General features: G+C 42.0%; 1 protein-coding gene across 2 annotated transcripts in view; it reads right to left on the minus strand.

Moving 5' to 3' along the window:
* Nucleotides 1-20202, minus strand: part of DOCK1 (dedicator of cytokinesis 1) — a 551011-nt gene that overhangs the window by 135391 nt on the left and 395418 nt on the right. For both annotated transcript variants that reach the window (XM_073354059.2, XM_073354058.2), the window contains exons 30-31: nucleotides 17287-17365; nucleotides 3702-3802 (exon numbers count right to left, since the gene is read on the minus strand). In XM_073354059.2, the coding sequence (XP_073210160.1) occupies nucleotides 3702-3802; nucleotides 17287-17365 (180 nt within the window). The remainder of the gene's footprint in view (nucleotides 1-3701; nucleotides 3803-17286; nucleotides 17366-20202) is intronic.

Here is a 20202-nt window from a genome sequence, read left to right on the forward strand (position 1 = left end):
TTGAAAGTATCTTGTTTCCTCATTGGTCATTTTGGTCAGGTGCCAGCAAGGTTATCCTAGCTTCTTAACCCTTTACAGGTGAAAGGATTTTTCCTCTGGCCAGGAGGGATTTTAAAGGCGTTTACCCTTCCCTTTATATTTATGACAGTTCATGATTCTAAGGAATGGTAGGAGGAAAAAGAGCAGTATAAAGACAATGGATTTCAAGAGGGCAGACTTTAGTAGCGAGCTGGTAGATAAGATCCCATGGGAAGCAAGTCTAAGGGGAAAAACAGTTTGAGAGAGTTGGCAGTTTTTCAAAGAGACATAATTAAGGGTATAAGAGCAAACTGTTCCACTGCGTAGGAAAGATAAGAAGTATGACGAGACCACCCTGGCTTAATCAGGAGATCTTCAATGATCTGAAACTCAAATAAGTGTCCTATAAAAAGTAGAAACTAGGTCAAATTACAAAGGATGAATATAAAAAGCAAGACAAGCATGTAGGGACAAAATTAGACTGGCCAAGGCACAAAATGAGATTAAACTAGCTAGAGACATAAGGGTAACAAGACAAGAACAGAAAATGTGGAAATGGCAGAAGTGCTAAATGCCTTTTTCGCTTCAGTTTTCACCAAAAAGGTTATTAGCAATCAGACAGCTAATATAGTGAATGTCAGTGTAAATGGGGCAGGATCTGAGGCTAAAATAGGGAAAGAACAAGTAAAAAATTACTTAGACAAGTTAGATGTCTTCAAGTTGGCAGGACCTGATGAAATACATCCTAAAATACTCAAGGAGCTGACTGAGGAGATATCTGAGCCATTGGTGATTATCTTAGAAAGTTCATGGAAGATGGGAGAGATTTCAGAGGACTGGAAGAGGGCAAATAAGAGTGCCAGTCCATAAAAAGGGGAATAAAGACAACCCAGGGAATTACAGACAAGTCATCTTAACTTCAGTACACAGAAAGAAAATGGAGCAAATAATCAAACAATCAATTTGCAACCCCCTAGAAGATAATACGGTGATAAGTAACAGTCACATGGATTTGTCAACAACAAATTATGTCAAATCAACCTAACAGCTTTCTTTGACAGGGCAACAAGCCTTCTGGATGGGAGGGAAGTGGTAGATGTGGTATATCTTGACTTCAGTAAGACTTTTGATACTGTTTTTGATGATCTTCTCATAAATAAACTAGGGAAATATAGCCTAGATGAAGCTACTATAACGTGAGTTCATAACTGGTTGAGCTGGTAAGGCATATTGAGTGGGGTCCCACATGGATAGGTCCTGCATCTAGTTCTGATCAATATCTTCATCAATGGTTTAGATAATGGCATAGAGAGTACACTTATAAAGTTTGCAGACAATACCAAGCTGGGAGGGGTTGCAAGTGCTTTGGTGGATAGGATTGAAAATCAAGATGATAAATTGGAGAAATGGTCTGAGGTAAACAGAATGAAATTCTATAAGGACATATAAAGTACTCCACTTAGGAAGGAACAATCAGTTGTACACATACAAAATGGGAAAGGACTGCCTCAGATGGAGTACTGTGGGATCTGGGGGGCATAGTAGATCACAAGCTAAATATGAGTCAACACTGTTGAAAAAAAAGCAAACATCATTCTGGGATATATCAGCAGTAGCGTTGTAAGCAAGACACAAGAAGTAATTCTTCTGCTCTGCTCCTTGCTGATATGGTCTCATTTGGAATAGTGTATCCAGCTCATTTCACTGTATCCAGTTCTGGGCATCACATTTCAGGAAAGATGTGGACAAATTGGGGAGCAACAAAAATGACTAAAGGTCAAGAAAACATGACCTATGAAGACAGATTGAAAAAACTGGGTCTGTTTCATCTGGAGAGGAGAAGACTGAGGGGGGACATTATAACAGTTTTTAAGGACATCAAACATTGGTACAAGGAGGAGGATGAAAAATTGTTCTCCTTAAACTCTGAGGATAGGACAAGAAGCAATGGGCTTAAATTGCGGCAAGGAAGGTTTAGGTTGGACATTAGGAAAAACTTCCTGTCAGAGTCGTTAAGTTCTGGAACAAATTGCCTAGGGAGGTTGTAGAATCTCCGTCATTGGTGGCTTGTAAGAACAGGTTAGACAAATACCTGTCTGGAATGGTCTAGTTACAATGTAGTCCTACCTTGAGTACAAGGGACTGGATTAGATGACCTACTGAGGACCCTTCCAGTCCTACACTTTTATGATTCTATGATTTAGATTCCAATGAGGAGTAATTGATCTTTCCTTTGGTTAAAATAAAGATTCAGCGTTAAAAATGTGATCACATTTAATCCTAATGATGAATCTTACCTGTTGCCTCCCATACCACTTATGGTTGCCATCTGGTTGTAGCCTAAAAGGGCTCTGAGATTTGGGCCATGACATGATTTCTTGGACATTTTGTGGGGTGAGAGCTGGTGCCGAGAGGGGGACTGTAGGGTAGGAGGGTCTCTCAACAGCAAAGCATTCAACTCTGGGCAGAGTTGGTTTCAAAGGCTGTGAAGATGGCTCTACAGGTCCTAGCAACAAAGGTTTCCTTGCTTCAGCTGAGTGCTGTGTGGGCAGGAGGACAGAGAATTAGGAAAGGGAGGACCTCTAGTTTGGCTGGGTTGGGGTAGAACAGGAGGAAAGGTAGCAGAAAGTATAGGGGATCTGGTGTAAATTGCTCCTTCCTTCCCCCTCCCAGGTCTCTCACTGAATACTCTCACTGGAGTTTTGCTGGGACTTTACCTCCCCTCACCTAGACGGCCCAACCCACAAGGGGGTTCTTCATGAACCAGTTAAAGAAATGCCCCATAGGTTGAGCAGCACTACACTGAGCTATGCTGCCTCTTACCATAACCCAGACATACTGCACTTTTGTACTGTCAGGCAAAACTAACAGTGATACAAAAGACTACATAAACACAGGGGTGCTGATACACACGTGGTGAGGGAACCATAATATTGAACTTCCTAGCACATGTGCCATTAATGCAGTGTTTTGGTTGGAAATGTAAATACAGATTTTTTGCACTAATTTATTAAAAATATTTCGATTTTGAAAGAGCCCACACACATTGTTTAAAACCACTACATTGATTTTTATTGTCTCTAGCTTATTTGCTCAGTGAAGAAAGGGCACACTATGCCTGAATTTAAAGAAATGAAGGCAGTAATACAGTGGGCAAATACTCTGTGTTCCCAAATCTTTGTGTCTTCTCCTTTTGACAGGTTTTATTTGCTGTGAAATTTAGAACTTAATCCAGACAGTTCAAATTCCCTGTCCAGAGGTAGGCAATGTAATCCCTTTTGACCAGGAAACCATACAAGTCTGCAGCTATGCAACAAAACATTCTTCAGGGATATCACAGTGACACTGACTGTAGTTATGAAATTTCACTGTAAAAGGCATTTAGGAATTAGGCAATAAAGAATACAAGTGAAATAAGACTAGAATAAGCACAAACCTACAGCGGCTTTAAAAAAAACCCTTACTTTTAGAATTTGTTCATACTTCTGAAAGTCTTGACTATGAACAGACTGCAGCATAGTAGGAATATATGCTATATTTGATTCATAGTTTTAAAACCAACATTTTCATTACATCATGATTACATATAAATTTGTATGAATTTATCTAAGGAACCAAAGTAAAATTATGTTAACAGTCCCTTAAATTCTTACCCATGATTTTATATTGGGAATAGGACTTACTTGTTAAGTATTTTGGCTCTTTTGGCACTTGAAAAATTCTCCAGTTGTAAAGATTCTTGTGTAAGAAAAGCAACAGCCAGGTGGAAGTAGTTGTTCCAAAGCTGAAAATCAGAGAGGACAAGAATAAATACTATTAAATCGCTGAAGTGTTCTTCTGCACACCTACAAAACATCTTAAAATACATAATTTATGCATATAAATATTAATAGAAAAAATAGACATTGTCTTCTTGAAGAGATCTTAGTCCATCTCCATGCTGTTCGTATGTTTAATGAAACACAATGGTCCATTTACACAAAATCAAAGGCACTTTGATTATTCAAACACATGAGATATGAATACGAGTGTGTATGTTTTATATATATTTTACACACCCATAATATCATGCATATATGAGACTGTGTGTGTGTGTGTGTGTGTGAGTGTGAGTGAGAGAGAGAGAGAGAGAGAGAGAGAGAGAGAGAGAGATTTAAGTTTACTGAATGTCTATTAAAGCCTGCTGAAGGACAGATAGGGCTGGCTACTCCTTGTGCAATTATCTTTAGAAATGCTTACAGGAACATAAGTCTGGAAGGGACCTCCTAGGTCATCAAGTCTGGTCCCCTGCTATCACAGGCAATCCCATCCTATCATCCCATTCATAAATGTATCAAACTCCATCTCAAAATTAATTAGGTTGTTTGCTCCGATCACTCCCATGGAAAGCTGTTCCAGAACCTCACTCCTCTAACGGTTAGAAAGCTTCTTCTAATTTACAGCTTAAACTTATTCATGATCAGTTTATACCCATTTGTTCTTGTGCTAAGATTTTCCTTAATTTTAAATAATTCTTTTCTCTCTCTGGGGTGCCCCCCCGCTGCCCTGACGAACTTATAAGAGCAATCATATCCCCTCTCAACCTTAATTTTGCTAGTCTAAACAAGCCAAGCTCTTTTAGCTCCTTTTAGTGATCAATGGCTCCATGTCTAGTTGGCAGCCGGTATCAAGTGGAGTGCCCCAAGGGTCGGTCCTGGGGCCGGTTTTGTTCAATATCTTCATAAATGATCTGGAGGATGGTGTGGATTGCACTCTCAGCAAATTTGCGGATGATACTAAACTGGGAGGAGTGGTAGATACGCTGGAGGGGAGGGATAGGATACAGAAGGACCGAGACAAATTGGAGGATTGGGCCAAAAGAAATCTGATGAGGTTCAATAAGGATAAGTGCAGGGTCCTGCACTTAGGACGGAAGAACCCAATGCACAGCTACAGACTAGGGACCGAATGGCTAGGCAGCAGTTCTGCGGAAAAGGACCTAGGGGTGACAGTGGACGAGAAGCTGGATATGAGTCAGCAGTGTGCCCTTGTTGCCAAGAAGGCCAATGGCATTTTGGGATGTATAAGTAGGGGCATAGCGAGCAGATCGAGGGACGTGATCGTTCCCCTCTATTTGACATTGGTGAGGCCTCATCTGGAGTACTGTGTCCGGTTTTGGGCCCCACACTACAAGAAGGATGTGGATAAACTGGAGAGAGTCCAGCGAAGGGCAAGAAAAATGATTAGGGGTCTAGAACACATGACTTATGAGGAGAGGCTGAGGGAGCTGGGATCGTTTAGCCTGCAGAAGAGAAGAATGAGGGGGGATTTGATAGCTGCTTTCAACTACCTGAAAGGGGGTTCCAAAGAGGATGGCTCTAGACTGTTCACAATGGTAGCAGATGACAGAACGAGGAGTAATGGTCTCAAGTTGCAGTGGGGGAGGTTTAGATTGGATATTAGGAAAAACTTTTTCACTAAGAGGGTGGTGAAACACTGGAATGCGTTACCTAGGGAGGTGGTAGAATCTCCTTCCTTAGAGGTTTTTAAGGTCAGGCTTGACAAAGCCCTGGCTGGGATGATTTAACTGGGAATTGGTCCTGCTTCGAGCAGGGGGTTGGACTAGATGACCTTCTGGGGTCCCTTCCAACCCTGATATTCTATGATTCTATGATCTATGCCTATCCTCCACTAGCACAGGACCCATTAAAAACCCTATGCCAGTGGCATTAGAGCACCTTGGGAGCTGCTGAATGTCGTGTTGAATCTGGGGCTAGCCCAGAGAACTGGTGAGCCATAACCAGACTCCTTCCCTCCTCTCCCTTGCTCTGAATGTTGCTCTGGTTTAGGAGGATAGTATAAGAGATACCAGACTAAACTAATTCATTTTGTTTGTGTCACCCAGAGATTTCTTTATCGTAGTAGACTTTTAAAAATCGATTAAATATTTTAATAGAGTATTGAAAAAATTATATTTCCAATAAGTAAACTGTACATTATGTCTGCCACTGCAAAAATAAATACATTGATCTTGCACAACCTTTACAGCACTGGGAGACCTGTTGGCAACTTCTCGAGAGCTTGAGGGCCGTACCTAATTTGCATATAAATGTAGTTTTTAATCAGATAAATGGACACACTTTTTTTCTTTATTTATAGAGCCCTGTAAGTATGCAGAGTGCTTCAGAAAATACATAGGAAAATGCTTTGAGGTCTGAGTGGATAGTGTGTCAATAGGAGCGAACACTGGCAATGGTTCTCTGAAACCAAATTCTGAGGTAGCCGCGCACAGTGGAATGCGGGCTGGAGACTGTTAACAAATCACAGTACTGTAATAATGTTGAGATTTATTATAGGAAACTTCCTTTGATAGTTACTAGTGGAGTTCCTCAAGGATCGGTCTTGGGACTGATTTTATTTCATACTTTCATTAATGACCTTGGCACAAAAAGGAGGAGTGTACTAATGAAACTTACTGATGACATGAAGTGGGGAGGCATAATCAATAGAGGGAAGGATTGGAATATTACACAGGAAGAACTGCCTGACTTAGAGGATTGGAGTAATAGAAATGGGATGAAATTTAATAGTACAAAATGCAAGTTTGTGCATTTAGGGACTGATAACAAGAAATTCTACTATAAGCTGGAGGCTCATCAGTTAGAAACAACAGAGGAGGAGAAGAACCTGGGTGTATTAGTCGATCATCAGATAACTACGAGCCACCAATGTGATGTAGCCATGGAAAAGGCAAATGTGATCATAGGATGTATGAGGTAGGGTTTTTCCAGTAGAGATAGGGGAGTGTTAATGCCATTATACAAGGTATTGATAAGATCTCATTTGGAATACTGTGTACTGTTCTGGTCACCCAAGTTCAAGAAAGGTGACTTCAAAGTGGAACAGTGGCATAGAAGGATGAACTATAAGGGCTATTAGGTTCTCCATTCATCTGTTCATCCTATCTTAGGACAGGAATCATAGAATATCAGGGTTGGAAGGGACCCCAGAAGGTCATCTAGTCCAACCCCCTGCTCGAAGCAGGACCAATTCCCAGTTAAATCATCCCAGCCAGGGCTTTGTCAAGCCTGACCTTAAAAACCTCTAAGGAAGGAGATTCTACCACCTCCCTAGGTAACGCATTCCAGTGTTTCACCACCCTCTTAGTGAAAAAGTTTTTCCTAATATCCAATCTAAACCTCCCCCACTGCAACTTGAGACCATTACTCCTCGTTCTGTCATCTGCTACCATTGTGAACAGTCTAGAGCCATCCTCTTTGGAACCCCCTTTCAGGTAGTTGAAAGCAGCTATCAAATCCCCCCTCATTCTTCTCTTCTGCAGGCTAAACAATCCCAGCTCCCTCAGCCTCTCCTCATAAGTCATGTGTTCTAGACCCCTAATCATTTTTCTTGCCCTTCGCTGGACTCTCTCCAGTTTATCCACATCCTTCTTGTAGTGTGGGGCCCAAAACCGGACACAGTACTCCAGATGAGGCCTCACCAATGTCAAATAGAGGGGAACGATCACGTCCCTCGATCTGCTCGCTATGCCCCTACTTATACATCCCAAAATGCCATTGGCCTTCTTGGCAACAAGGGCACACTGCTGACTCATATCCAGCTTCTCGTCCACTGTCACCCCAGGTCCTTTTCCGCAGAACTGCTGCCTAGCCATTCGGTCCCTAGTCTGTAGCTGTGCATTGGGTTCTTCCGTCCTAAGTGCAGGACCCTGCACTTATCCTTATTGAACCTCATCAGATTTCTTTTGGCCCAATCCTCCAATTTGTCTCGGTCCTTCTGTATCCTATCCCTCCCCTCCAGCGTATCTACCACTCCTCCCAGTTTAGTATCATCCGCAAATTTGCTGAGAGTGCAATCCACACCATCCTCCAGATCATTTATGAAGATATTGAACAAAACCGGCCCCAGGACCGACCCTTGGGGCACTCCACTTGATACCGGCTGCCAACTAGACATGATCACTACCCGTTGAGCCCGACAATCTAGCCAGCTTTCTACCCACCTTATAGTGCATTCATCCAGCCCATACTTCCTTAACTTGCTGACAAGAATACTGTGGGAGACCGTGTCAAAAGCTTTGCTAAAGTCAAGAAACAATACATCCACTGCTTTCCCTTCATCCACAGAACCAGTAATCTCATCATAAAAGGCGATCAGATTAGTCAGGCATGACCTTCCCTTGGTGAATCCATGCTGGCTGTTCCTGATTACTTTCCTCTCATGCAAGTGCTTCAGGATTGATTCTTTGAGGACCTGCTCCATGATTTTTCCAGGGACTGAGGTGAGGCTGACTGGCCTATAGTTCCCAGGATCCTCCTTCTTCCCTTTTTTAAAGATTGGCACTACATTAGCCTTTTTCCAGTCATCCGGGACTTCCCCGGTTCGCCATGAGTTTTCAAAGATAATGGCCAATGGCTCTGCAATCACAGCTGCCAATTCCTTCAGCACTCTCGGATGCAACTCGTCCGACCCCATGGACTTGTGCACGTCCAGCTTTTCTAAATAGTCCCTAACCACCTCTATCTCCACAGAGGGCTGGCCATCTCTTCCCCATTTTGTGATGCCCAGCGCAGCAGTCTGGGAGCTGACCTTGTTAGTGAAAACAGAGGCAAAAAAAGCATTGAGTACATTAGCTTTTTCCACATCCTCTGTCACTAGATTGCCTCCCTCATTCAGTAAGGGGCCCACACTTTCCTTGGCTTTCTTCTTGTTGCCAACATACCTGAAGAAACCCTTCTTGTTACTCTTGACATCTCTGGCTAGCTGCAGCTCCAGGTGCGATTTGGCCCTCCTGATATCATTCCTACATGCCCGAGCAATATTTTTATACTCTTCCCTGGTCATATGTCCAACCTTCAGTTCTTGTAAGCTTCTTTTTTATGTTTAAGATCCGCTAGGATTTCACCATTAATCCAAGCTGGTCGCATGCCATATTTACTATTCTTTCGACTCATCGGGATGGTTTGTCCCTGTAACCTCAACAGGGATTCCTTGAAATACAGCCAGCTCTCCTGGACTCCTTTCCCCTTCAAGTTAGTCCCCCAGGGGATCCTGGCCATCCGTTCCCTGAGGGAGTCGAAGTCTGCTTTCCTGAAGTCCAGGGTCCGTATCCTGCTGTTTACCTTTCTTCCCTGCGTCAGGATCCTGAACTCAACCAACTCATGGTCACTGCCTCCCAGATTCCCATCCACTTTTGCTTCCCCCACTAATTCTACCCGGTTTGTGAGCAGCAGGTCAAGAAAAGCGCTCCCCCTAGTTGGCTCCTCTAGCACTTGCGCCAGGAAATTGTCCCCTATGCTTTCCAAAAACTTCCTGGATTGTCTATGCACCGCTGTATTGCTCTCCCAGCAGATATCAGGAAAATTAAAGTCACCCATGAGAATCAGGGCATGCGATCTAGTAGCTTCCGTGAGCTGCCGGAAGAAAGCCTCATCTACCTCATCCCCCTGGTCCGGTGGTCTATAGCAGACTCCCACCACAACATCACTCTTGTTGCACACACTTCTAAACTTAATCCAGAGACACTCAGTTTTTCTGCAGTTTCGTACCGGAGCTCTGAGCAGTCATACTGCTCCCTTGCATACAGTGCTACTGCCCCACCTTTTCTGCCCTGCCTGTCCTTCCTGAACAGTTTATAACCATCCATGACAGTACTCCAGTCATGTGAGTTATCCCATCCAATTTGCAAATGAATTCCAATTCAGCAGTCTCTCGCTGGGAGTCTGTTATTGAAGTTTTTCTGTTGTAATATCGCAACTTTCATGTCTGTAATCGCGTGACCAGAGAGATTGAAGTGTTCTCCGACTGGTTTATGAATGTTATATTTCTTGACATCTGATTTGTGTCCATTTATTCGTTTACGTAGAGACTGTCCAGTTTGACCAATGTACATGGCAGAGGGGCATTGCTGGCACATGATGGCATATATCACATTGGTAGATGTGCAGGTGAACGAGCCTCTGATAGTGTGGCTGATGTTATTAGGCCCTGTGATGGTGTCTCCTGAATAGATATGTGGGCACAGTTGGCAACGGGCTTTGTTGCAAGGATAGGTTCCTGGGTTAGTGGTTCTGTTGTGTGGTATGTGGTTGCTGGTGAGTATTTGCTTCAGGTTGGGGGGCTGTCTGTAGGCAAGGACTGGCCTGTCTCCCAAGATTTGTGAGAGTGTTGGGTCATCCTTCAGGATAGGTTGTAGATCCTTGATAATGCATTGGATGGGTTTTAGTTGGGGACTGAAGGTGATGGCTAGTGGCGTTCTGTTATTTTCTTAGTTAGGCCTGTCCTGTAGTAGGTGACTTCTGGGGAACTCTTCTGGCTCTATCAATCTGTTTCTTCACTTCTGCAGGTGGGTATTGTAGTTGTAAGAATGCTTGATAGAGATCTTCTAGGTGTTTGTCTCTGTATGAGGGGTTGGAGCAAATGCGGTTGTATCACAGAGCTTGGCTGTAGACAATGGATCTTGTGGTGTGGTCAGGGTGAAAGCTGGAGGCATATAAGTAGGAATAGTGGTCAGTAGGTTTCCGGTATAGGGTGGTGTCTATGTGACCATCGTTAATTAGCACTGTGGTGTCCAGGAAGTGGATCTCATGTGTGGACTGGACCAGGCTGAGGTTGATGGTGGGATGGAAATTGTCAAAATCATGGTGGAATTCCTCAAGGGCTTCTTTTCCCTGGGTCCAGATGATGAAGATGTCATCAATATAATGCAAGCAGAATAGGGGCGTTAGGGGACGAGAGCTGAGGAAGCGTTGTTCTAAGTCAGCCATAAAAATGTGGGGCCATGCGGGTACCCATAGCAGTGCCGCTGATTTGAAGGTCTACATTGTCCCAAAATGTAAAATAGTTATGGGTAAGGACAAAGTCGCAAAGTTCAGCCACCAGGTTAGCCGTGACATTATTGGGGATAGTGTTGTTGACAGCTTGTAGTCCATCTTTGAGTGGAATGTTGGTGTAGAGGGCTTCTACACCATGGTGGCCAGGATGGTGTTATCAGGAAGATCACCGATGGATTGTAGTTTCCTCAGGAAGTCAGTGGTGTCTCGAAGGTAGCTGGGAGTGCTGGTAGCCTACATAGCCAGACAATCCCGCTGTCAGGGTGCCAATGCCTGAGGTGATGGGGCGCCCAGGATTTCCAGGTTTATGCATCTTGGGTAGTAGATAGAATATCCCAGGTCGAGGTCCAGGGGTGTGTCTGTGCAGATTTGATCTTGTGCTTTTTCAGGGAGTTTCTTGAGCAAATGCTGTAGTTTCTTTTGGTAACTCTCAGTGGGATCAGAGGGTAATGGCTTGTAGAAAGTCGTGTTGGAGAGCTGCCGAGAAGCCTCTTGTTCATATTCCGACCTATTCATGATGACAACAGCACCTCCTTTGTCAGCCTTTTTGATTATGATGTCAGAGTTGTTTCTGAGGCTGTGGATGGCATTGTGTTCTGCACGGCTGAGGTTGTGGGGCAAGTGATGCTGCTTTTCCACAATTTTAGCCCATGCACATCGGCGGAAGCACTCTATGTAGAAGTCCAGTCTGCTGTCTTGACCTTCAGGAGGAGTCCACCTAGAATCCTTCTTTTTGTAGTGTTGGTAGGGAGGTCTCTGTGGATTAGTATGTTGTTCAGAGGTGTGTTGGAAATATTCCTTGAGTCGGAGACGTCGAAAATAGGATTCTAGGTCACCACAGAACTGTACCATGTTCGTGGGGGTGGAGGGGCAGAAGGAGAGGACAGCTGCTTCTGCTGGGCTAAGAGTATAGTTGGATAGGTTAACAATATTGCTGGGTGGGTTGAGGGAACCATTGCTGTGGCCCCTTGTGGCATGTAGTAGTTTAGCTATTACCAACAGGAGAGTGGGTTTGTGCTGGGGGGGGGGGGAAGAGAGAAAACCTGGATATGTGCTGGAAATGGCCCACCTTGATCATCATACACACTGTAAGGAGAGTGATCACTTTACATAAGCTATTACCAACAGGAGAGTGGGGTGTGGGGAGAGAAAACCTTTTGTAGTGATAATCACCCATTTTTTCATGGTTTGTGTGTATAAAAACATCATCTGTATTTTCCACAGTATGCATCCGATGAAGTGAGCTGTAGCTCACAAAAGCTTATGCTCAAATAAATTGGTTAGTCTCTAAGGTGCAACAGGTACTCCTTTTCCTTTTAGTAAAATTGAGAGACTGCACTGCCCGAGTCTGATGAAAAGGTAACTTAGAGTTGAGTATCTTCAGCATATTGATGGAAGAGCAAACCAAACCACCTCACCATCTCTCTTAGTAACTTCACAGTAGCAGGAGGGATGAATGAACAGAATCCTGCAGTATTCCTCAGAGGAGAATTCTTGGAGAAGAGTTGGATCCCCTCAGAGAAACTAACAGACACCCCCAATGTGCCACTCCCATCTATACCTACACGGGCTCACAACTAAAACAATTCCTTGTGGAGAACAGTCATAGGCAGATGAGAGATTTAAAATAATCAGCAAGGACATTTTTCTATTGTTCTTTACCCAGAGATCATTTACCAACCAGACCAGAACTGTCTAGGCGTTACAGTCATGTCATACATCAAATTGAAATACGTCCAGGAAATCTGAGATCACCAGATAATACCAGAGCTACTGCACCACAACATTCTGAACAACAGTTTGTTTACATGAGAAAGTTGCACTGATTTAACCTCGTTTGATTTTACACTAATCTAATTAAACTGGGACAAAACAGTGCGTGGACACATTGATTGTATTCTGAATGGTTTATCTTAAACAGATTCCTATAAAATTTTAAATTAACTGAAATAAGGTTGATTTAAACCAAAATAGGGGCATTCACACAGCCCTTTACACCAGTTTAACTAAATTGGTTTAAATTATACTTTAAGTTAAATAGGCGCAACTTTCTCATCTAGGCAAGGCCTAACTTTCCATCAAAAAGGAACGTGAGAGCAGGGCTGTAATGAGGATGATTATCAGTATCAAGACATGGCTTGATGACCCCAATAATCACTTCTTTGAGATATACTGGAATCTTGCCCTCAGAATTTGTTGACCTCCTTTCTCTAATAACAGATCCACTGTTTTTAATACCTGAAAGGTGCATGGCTCCAATGAGTAGATTTCACTTGAAGTTCTTTAAATAGCTCTGGAAATTCAGTAGGTCAGGTTGACTGAAACTCTATGTTGCAGTTGTGCATTCTCTCACACCTCACATATGTTGAACTGCCAACTGCAGAAGCAGCAAATTTGGCCCATATATGAGCATTAGCCACAAATTAGGTAGAAAACTGCTCAGAGCAAGAAACACTTAACTCTGAATTCTAGTGCAGACAACCTAGTTTTACCTTGCTGTTTACCACCCAGAACTGTTCCACTGACTGAGACTTCGTAGACGCTAGGGTGGAGAAGAGGGAATTTTTCTTTGCATACATTATGACAATGGCCTAAGAATATAATGTGATAAATCAGAATAAAAGTATGATTTCCACTACGGACATGTTAGTCTCCTCCTTTCACCTTTCATCTGCTGAAATGCCATTTGTGACTTAGCTCCTTGCAACTAAACCTACCAAAATTAACTAAATGAAAATTAGTGTCCAAAATGGCAGGCCATGACATTTCCAACACTGAACAGGATTTTTCCTGTTACTGGAAACAAGAAGCAGTCTGTCAGTTGCACTGCTTCATGTGCTCACACAGCAGTTTTCCAGGGAAGGAGAAAGGCAGCAGAGTGAAACTGACTAGGACCACCTGGAAGTACTGACACAAAAGAGTTCAATACAACTAGTGCTAATAAGAAAGGGAGTGGGAAATACTCAGGCCTTTAAGGCTTTGTGATGATTTTGAGGAATAAGATATGGGGAAGTGATCTGGGGCCCTTCACTTTGAGAAGAAAAAAGACAATTTCAGCATTTGAGCCATTCTTGTTGTGGGGAAGAGTAGACCACTGAGAAGGGATTTGGCAGAACAGAGTTAACAAGACAAGAAAAGAATTTACAATTCAAAAATAGAAGAAAACTAATGAATTAATAAAAAGGATTATAAAGAAATATCAAAGGTGAGCATGTGTGTTTGTGTGCGTGTATGTATTGTATGTATATGAGAAAGAGATACTCAGACAACCTTAGGGAAGAACAAGATAGACTGAAGAGGAGGAAATAAGCTGGGGGCAAAACAGAAAGAATCAGAAAGAATTAAACATCTTGGAAAAGAAAAGATGAAAGAAATACAGAAACTGAACAGAACTACATGACTTCTTGATTAATAAACTACATGATACAAAATCAATGCAGCACATATTACATGGATTCAAAACTGGTTAAATTATATGTCTCAAAATGTAATTATAAATGGAGAATCATCCTCAAGTGGCTATATTTCTAGTGAGGTCCAACAGGGATCAGTCCTTCACCCTATGCTATTTCACATTTTTATCAATGGCCTGAAAGAAAACACATAATCATCACTGACAAAGTCTGCAGATGACACAAATATCGGGGGGAGGGAGATACTAAACAATGAAGAGGACATGTCACTGACAAAGAATGATCTGGATCACTGAGTAAGCTAGGCTCAAGCAAACAAAGTATGTTTTAACATGGTGAAATGTAAAGTCATAATCTAGGATCAAGAAGGCAGGCCACCCTTGCAGTTTGGGGGACTCAATCCTGGGAAGCAGTGACTCAAACAGATTTGGGGGTCATGGTACATAATCAGTTGAACATGAGCTCACAGTGCAACACGATGGCCAAAAAGGGCTAATGCAATCCTTGGATTATATGAATAGGTAATATAAATTAGGAGTTGAAAGGATATATATTACCTATCGTATTTGGCACTGGGGCAACCACTAATGGAATACTGTGTCCCGTTCTGGTGTCCACAATTCAAGAAGGATGTTGATAAATTGGAAATGGTTCAAAGAAGAACCATGAGAACAATTAAAGGATTGGAAATCATGTATTTTAATGATTGAGGTCTTTTGAGTCTGTTTATTTTAACAAAGAGAAGGTTAAGTTGTGACAGACACAGCTTATAAGTACTGTACCTTCATGGGAAACAATAATTTGATAATGGACTCTTCAGTCTAGCCGACAAAAGTACAAGATCTACTTGCAGGAAGTTGAAGCTAGACAAATCCAGATTGGAAATAAAGAGCAATTTTTTAAGTGAGGGTAATTAACCATTGGAACGACTTACCAAGAACTGCGGTGGATTTTCCATCACTTGCAATTTTTAAATCACGATGAGATGTTTTTCTAAACACATATGTTCCAGTTCAAACACAAAGTAATTCAATTAAGTCATATGGCCTGTGTTGTACAGGAGGTCGGACTTGATCGGGGTGGGCAAACTTTTTGGCCCGAGGGCCACATCTGGGTGGGGAAATTGCATGCAGGGCCATGAATGTAGTAGTAGTACACTACTGGGGTAGTGGGTTGGGGTGCAGGAGGGAGTGTGGTGTGCAGGAAGGGGCTCAGGGCAAGGGGTTGGAACAGAGAAAGGGTGCGGGTACATGAGGGGGCTCAGGGAAGGGGGTTGGGGTGCAGGAGGGGTGCTGGGTACGGCAGGGGGCTCAGGGCAGGGAGTTGGGGTGCAGGAGGGGTTTGTGGTGCGGGCTCTGGCCTGGTGCCGCGTACTTGGAGTGACTCCAGGGCGGCAGCGGTGCACACTGGGGCCAGGGCAGGCTCCCTGCCTGCCTGCCCTGGCCCTGTGCTGCTCCGGGAAGCGTCCGGCACCACGTCCCTGCAGCCCCGGGGGGAGGGGGAGCAGAGAGCTCTGCGGGCTGCTGTCGCCTGTGGGTACCTCCCCTAAAGCTCCCATTGGCCAAGGTTCCATGTTCCCGGCCAATGTGTGCTTCGGGGGAGGTACCCAGAGGCAAGAGCAGCGCGCTCAGCCCTCTGCCCACCCTCCCCCAGAGGCTGCAGGGATGTGGTGCCGGCTGCTTCCCCGAGTGGAGTGGGGCCCGCGGAGCCACAGGGGTGGCAATTCCACAGGCCAGATTTGGCCTACGGGCCATAGTTTGCCCACCCCTGGACTAGATGATCACAATGATCCCTTCTGGCCTTCATAGTCAATGAATCTATGAATGATGTATGATCCCATTTCTAAATCAGTCATTGTTTCCACAAATACACATCTAAATGGAAAGGAAGATGCAGCCTAGTGCCGAAGTCAGAAAGCCACCTAAATCTGAAAGTTTGCAGCCCTCAGATGACATTTTGGAGACCCAACAGGACACCTCTAAATGAGAATATAGCCTACAATGCTTCCATCCTTAATTAAGGAATGAAACTACATCCCCAGTTTTTGTGCCCCTGTCCCGTGCTTCTCACACTCACCTGACAGTTTGACTCATTAAAATTTTGTATAATCATTTCAAAAACTGAATTATTTTTAAATTTAATGGGATCCTGTTGTAGTTTAGATTTCAGATGGGCCTGACTTGCATCTGGATGTTTAAACATTCTCAAACAGGACCGGTGGTTATGGTATAGGCGTTATAGGTTTGTGCCTAATTCCCCAACTCCTGAAATCATGTGATTAGATCAAAATCACATCTTTTATTTTTGCAAGTAAGTTTGTTGTCCTCATGATTGGGAAGAAAAGCTTGACATTTGTGTGACTAGTGCAGATATGTCTATCTGAGTCTGCAGACAGCCTGAAACAGTGGCTCTAAAACAGGGACCCACTCCATGCACTTTAATGGAGTGTTAACTCCAAGACCGACTGTTCTGGGGTACCCCACCAACACAACACAAGCAGAGAATGCTGTACATGGCAGGAGGAAAGGGAGTGCTATGGCTTGGCCCAGCTGCCCAAGCAGATACACCTCAGCTGCTGGGGTAAGTAGCAAGAAGCCCTCTGTGCTGCCACCCCTCCTTCTCCGGGGGTGAGAGGAATCTGCTGCCACCCTTGCTTCTTCTAAGGGGAGAGGGAACCTACCTCCCTTGTTCCCGCTCTTAGAGCCCTGGAATGCCTTAATCTGGCTCTTAATCTCAAAAATCATTGCTATTCAAATCCAGGTTTTTGGTTCAACTTGGCTCCTGAGAGAGGGGGGACAGGCCATGACATTTGGATCTGGATGCCAGTTTCCTCAAAGTACAGAGGTGTTTGGGTTATATGTTTAGTTTAGCATGTCACAGAACACATTGTATAAATTCAGCATTCTCACTCCAAGGAAGAGATGCATAACAACAAATAAATATATCAAAACTATTGGTTTGTACCTGAAATTTATTAAAACATTAACATTAGTACCAAATATACTGTTTATATCTTCTCTTACCTGTAACTCAAAGTTGGCTTGGTCAAGAAATTTTTTGTTTAGCATATCTGCATACTGATTAATTGCTCGCAGGAAGACTCTGAAAGATCAAGAGAAAATTACATAATTACACACTTATACTTTGGCACCTTTGTAAGTTTGGCATCGCAATTAGATACAAATCTGAGACTATCTGGAAAGTGAAAGCTGTAGGGGTTATTTGAAAAGCAGTGTGATCTCACTACTGTTAAGCATACAGAATTATATGCAGATGTTCTCAAAATTAATCATGTAAATTAGCAGATGCAGAATAAAAGAAACAGAAGCAATGTTTTGGATAAAATCACTTCTCTCTAAAATACCACAAGATAATCAAGTGAACATTAAAAATTCATTTCATTAACAAAAAGTGCAAATTAATTACTTTATAAAGTCCCAGTGTCTTAATGTTATATATTTAGCATTAAACTGTATCTTAACTATTAGTTCAGGCAAGACACATTTTTGAACTAATTATCAACCATTCACCATCTTACTTTTGGTCCAGTGGCCCAAAGTACGCATGTGGTGCCTGAGAAAAATGTTTTGAAGTTTTCTAGTCCAATGCTCTGCTTTAAAATGATAAATTAGGACCTGTAGCAGTTTACTACTTTTCTAAACAAGAAACTTCTCAAATAGTATTAGGTGTTGTTTTGAGAAGCTTTAAAAATAAGAAGTGTTTAATGAGGATAAGGAGGTCTCTACTTGGTGTCATGGTGTCAAAGAATAACACATATTATTCTTTAGCCTCCTGGTTTCTACTTTTGAGACAACCATTATATTCCAGCTGTAAATTGCTTAATAGATGCTATTAGACTGTCAAGCTAAACCCTGGGTAAAGGAACATGTCCTTTGAGCAGACTGTAGATACTGTAGATTTAATTATTTTTCAAGGCATGTGCAATAATAAAGACCAGTCACAATGCCTTTTTCTAATGGCCTCTCTCTTTTTGCACAATAGCAATCTGTAAAGGAGAATCCACATTACGATACAGATAATAAACTTATTTACTTTTGCTATATTTCAACAGCAAGCAACAGAAAATTTAAGAAACTAAAGTTAGGGACACATGATGTATTGGCAGCTGGAAATCTCCTTCACAGGAATTAAGAGTCTTATCCACATTTGAACTAAATGAAAGACCTCCTGTCTTTGCCACATCTCTCTCACAATCAAGTGAAACAATCCCCTATTTGCACGTACACAGCAAGATAGGAAAGGAGTTTCTATATATAGACTACCTGCTTGCATTTACTTAATTTCTTAAGACATTCTGATACCATTGTGATGAGCATGGTACAAATACCTATACCTGATAGACAGACCAGATACCTACCGTAACACTGTCACTTAGAAATTAAAGAAAATGTATGACGGTGCATGGGAGGGAATCTTATTATGGAGTCAATTATGCCTAAAAACTAGAGTGATATTTCATTTCCCTAATAATCTTTAATAGTAGAATAAAGTACAAAATTACTTTAATGTTATTTTTCTTTGGTCTTACACTAAACTCTTCTTCTCCCCTTTTTATATGTACACATTTTTCAGTACGACCCTAGCACTTCTCAAAAACCACACAAATATATGTATGTGCATCCCTTCCACGTACATATGCACTGGAGGGTTTGCACAAACACGTATGTTTGCATTAGCTATGTTTGTCAGCATATACATTTTGGGATCAATTTATTTAATGGATTTTACAAGTGGGATGAATTTAGTATACACTGAAAAGAAAACCAGAGACACATAATATATATTTAGATCTTACAGTGATTCAATTACTCTGCTTTGATATATGCAAAGACTGATTACCTTTCCAAATAATTGAATTATGTTGCCTCAAGATATTGCCATAATAGATTCAATGTGATCCATCTAATTAAGCTTTGGAAGAATTTCAGGATTTTACAGACAAATATTTTCTTAAAAATTTAAGGTTCATATTTTACTCTATGCTGATTCTAATACATAACAATAATGAACAAATTGACTATTGAAAAGCAACCAGTTTTATATATATATATATATATAATATATATATATACACACATACACACTTGACTGTACATAAACTTTAAATTAGAAAGTTGTGCATTTTGTATTATTGTTTGTGTATTGGAGCTGAAAGGATAACAAATATTGTCTATAAAATATATATTTATGAGTAAACTACCAAATGAATTAGGTGATGAGAAAGATCAAGTCCCTGATCCTACAAGTTACAATGTGCAAATGAACCCATATACTCATGCAGAGCCTCACTGAGTTCAACATAACTTGCAGAATCAGAGCTCAAAAGAACAGCATAATCTATGTAGCAAACAGGTCTGTTTGCAAAGCACAATACACACAAATTACTTCCTACAGTTCATTCATACCAGAGTAAATATTCACTTATGGTGTCCAACTATTTAACGTTAATCAGTAATCCTACTAGAAAAAAAAGCTCTCTCTGTTTGGAAGGTGCAACATGTGTAGACACAGCCTTTTTGGTAAAACTATTTTTATTATAAGTTATAATTCACACTTTAGTTTCCAACAGATGTGAAACCAGAAAAAAAAAATGAAAGGAAACACTTTAGAGGTAAAGCTTTTGTAGAGCTCTGTATGAGGTTGCAAAGAAATGTTAAAACACCTTTGCTACACAAATCAATGGTCTGGACATTATCAGAGTGAGTTACGTGACCATCAGTTACGTGAGTCCAAGCTCCACAATTCAGATCTGGATTGTGATTAATGCTGTGTTGAGTGGAAGGATGCAGTGGGGTTGAGTTCGTACCTTGGTATTTAATTCACTCCTTTATAGAAACAAGATCACTTGCATGAGCTGAACATGGAGTATGTGGATCTGGATTCTTTATTCAGGCTTGTCTCTAACGATAATGTTACAA

This window comes from Lepidochelys kempii, chromosome 7 (assembly GCF_965140285.1).
Source record: "Lepidochelys kempii isolate rLepKem1 chromosome 7, rLepKem1.hap1, whole genome shotgun sequence".
NCBI classification, from domain to species: domain Eukaryota; kingdom Metazoa; phylum Chordata; order Testudines; family Cheloniidae; genus Lepidochelys; species Lepidochelys kempii.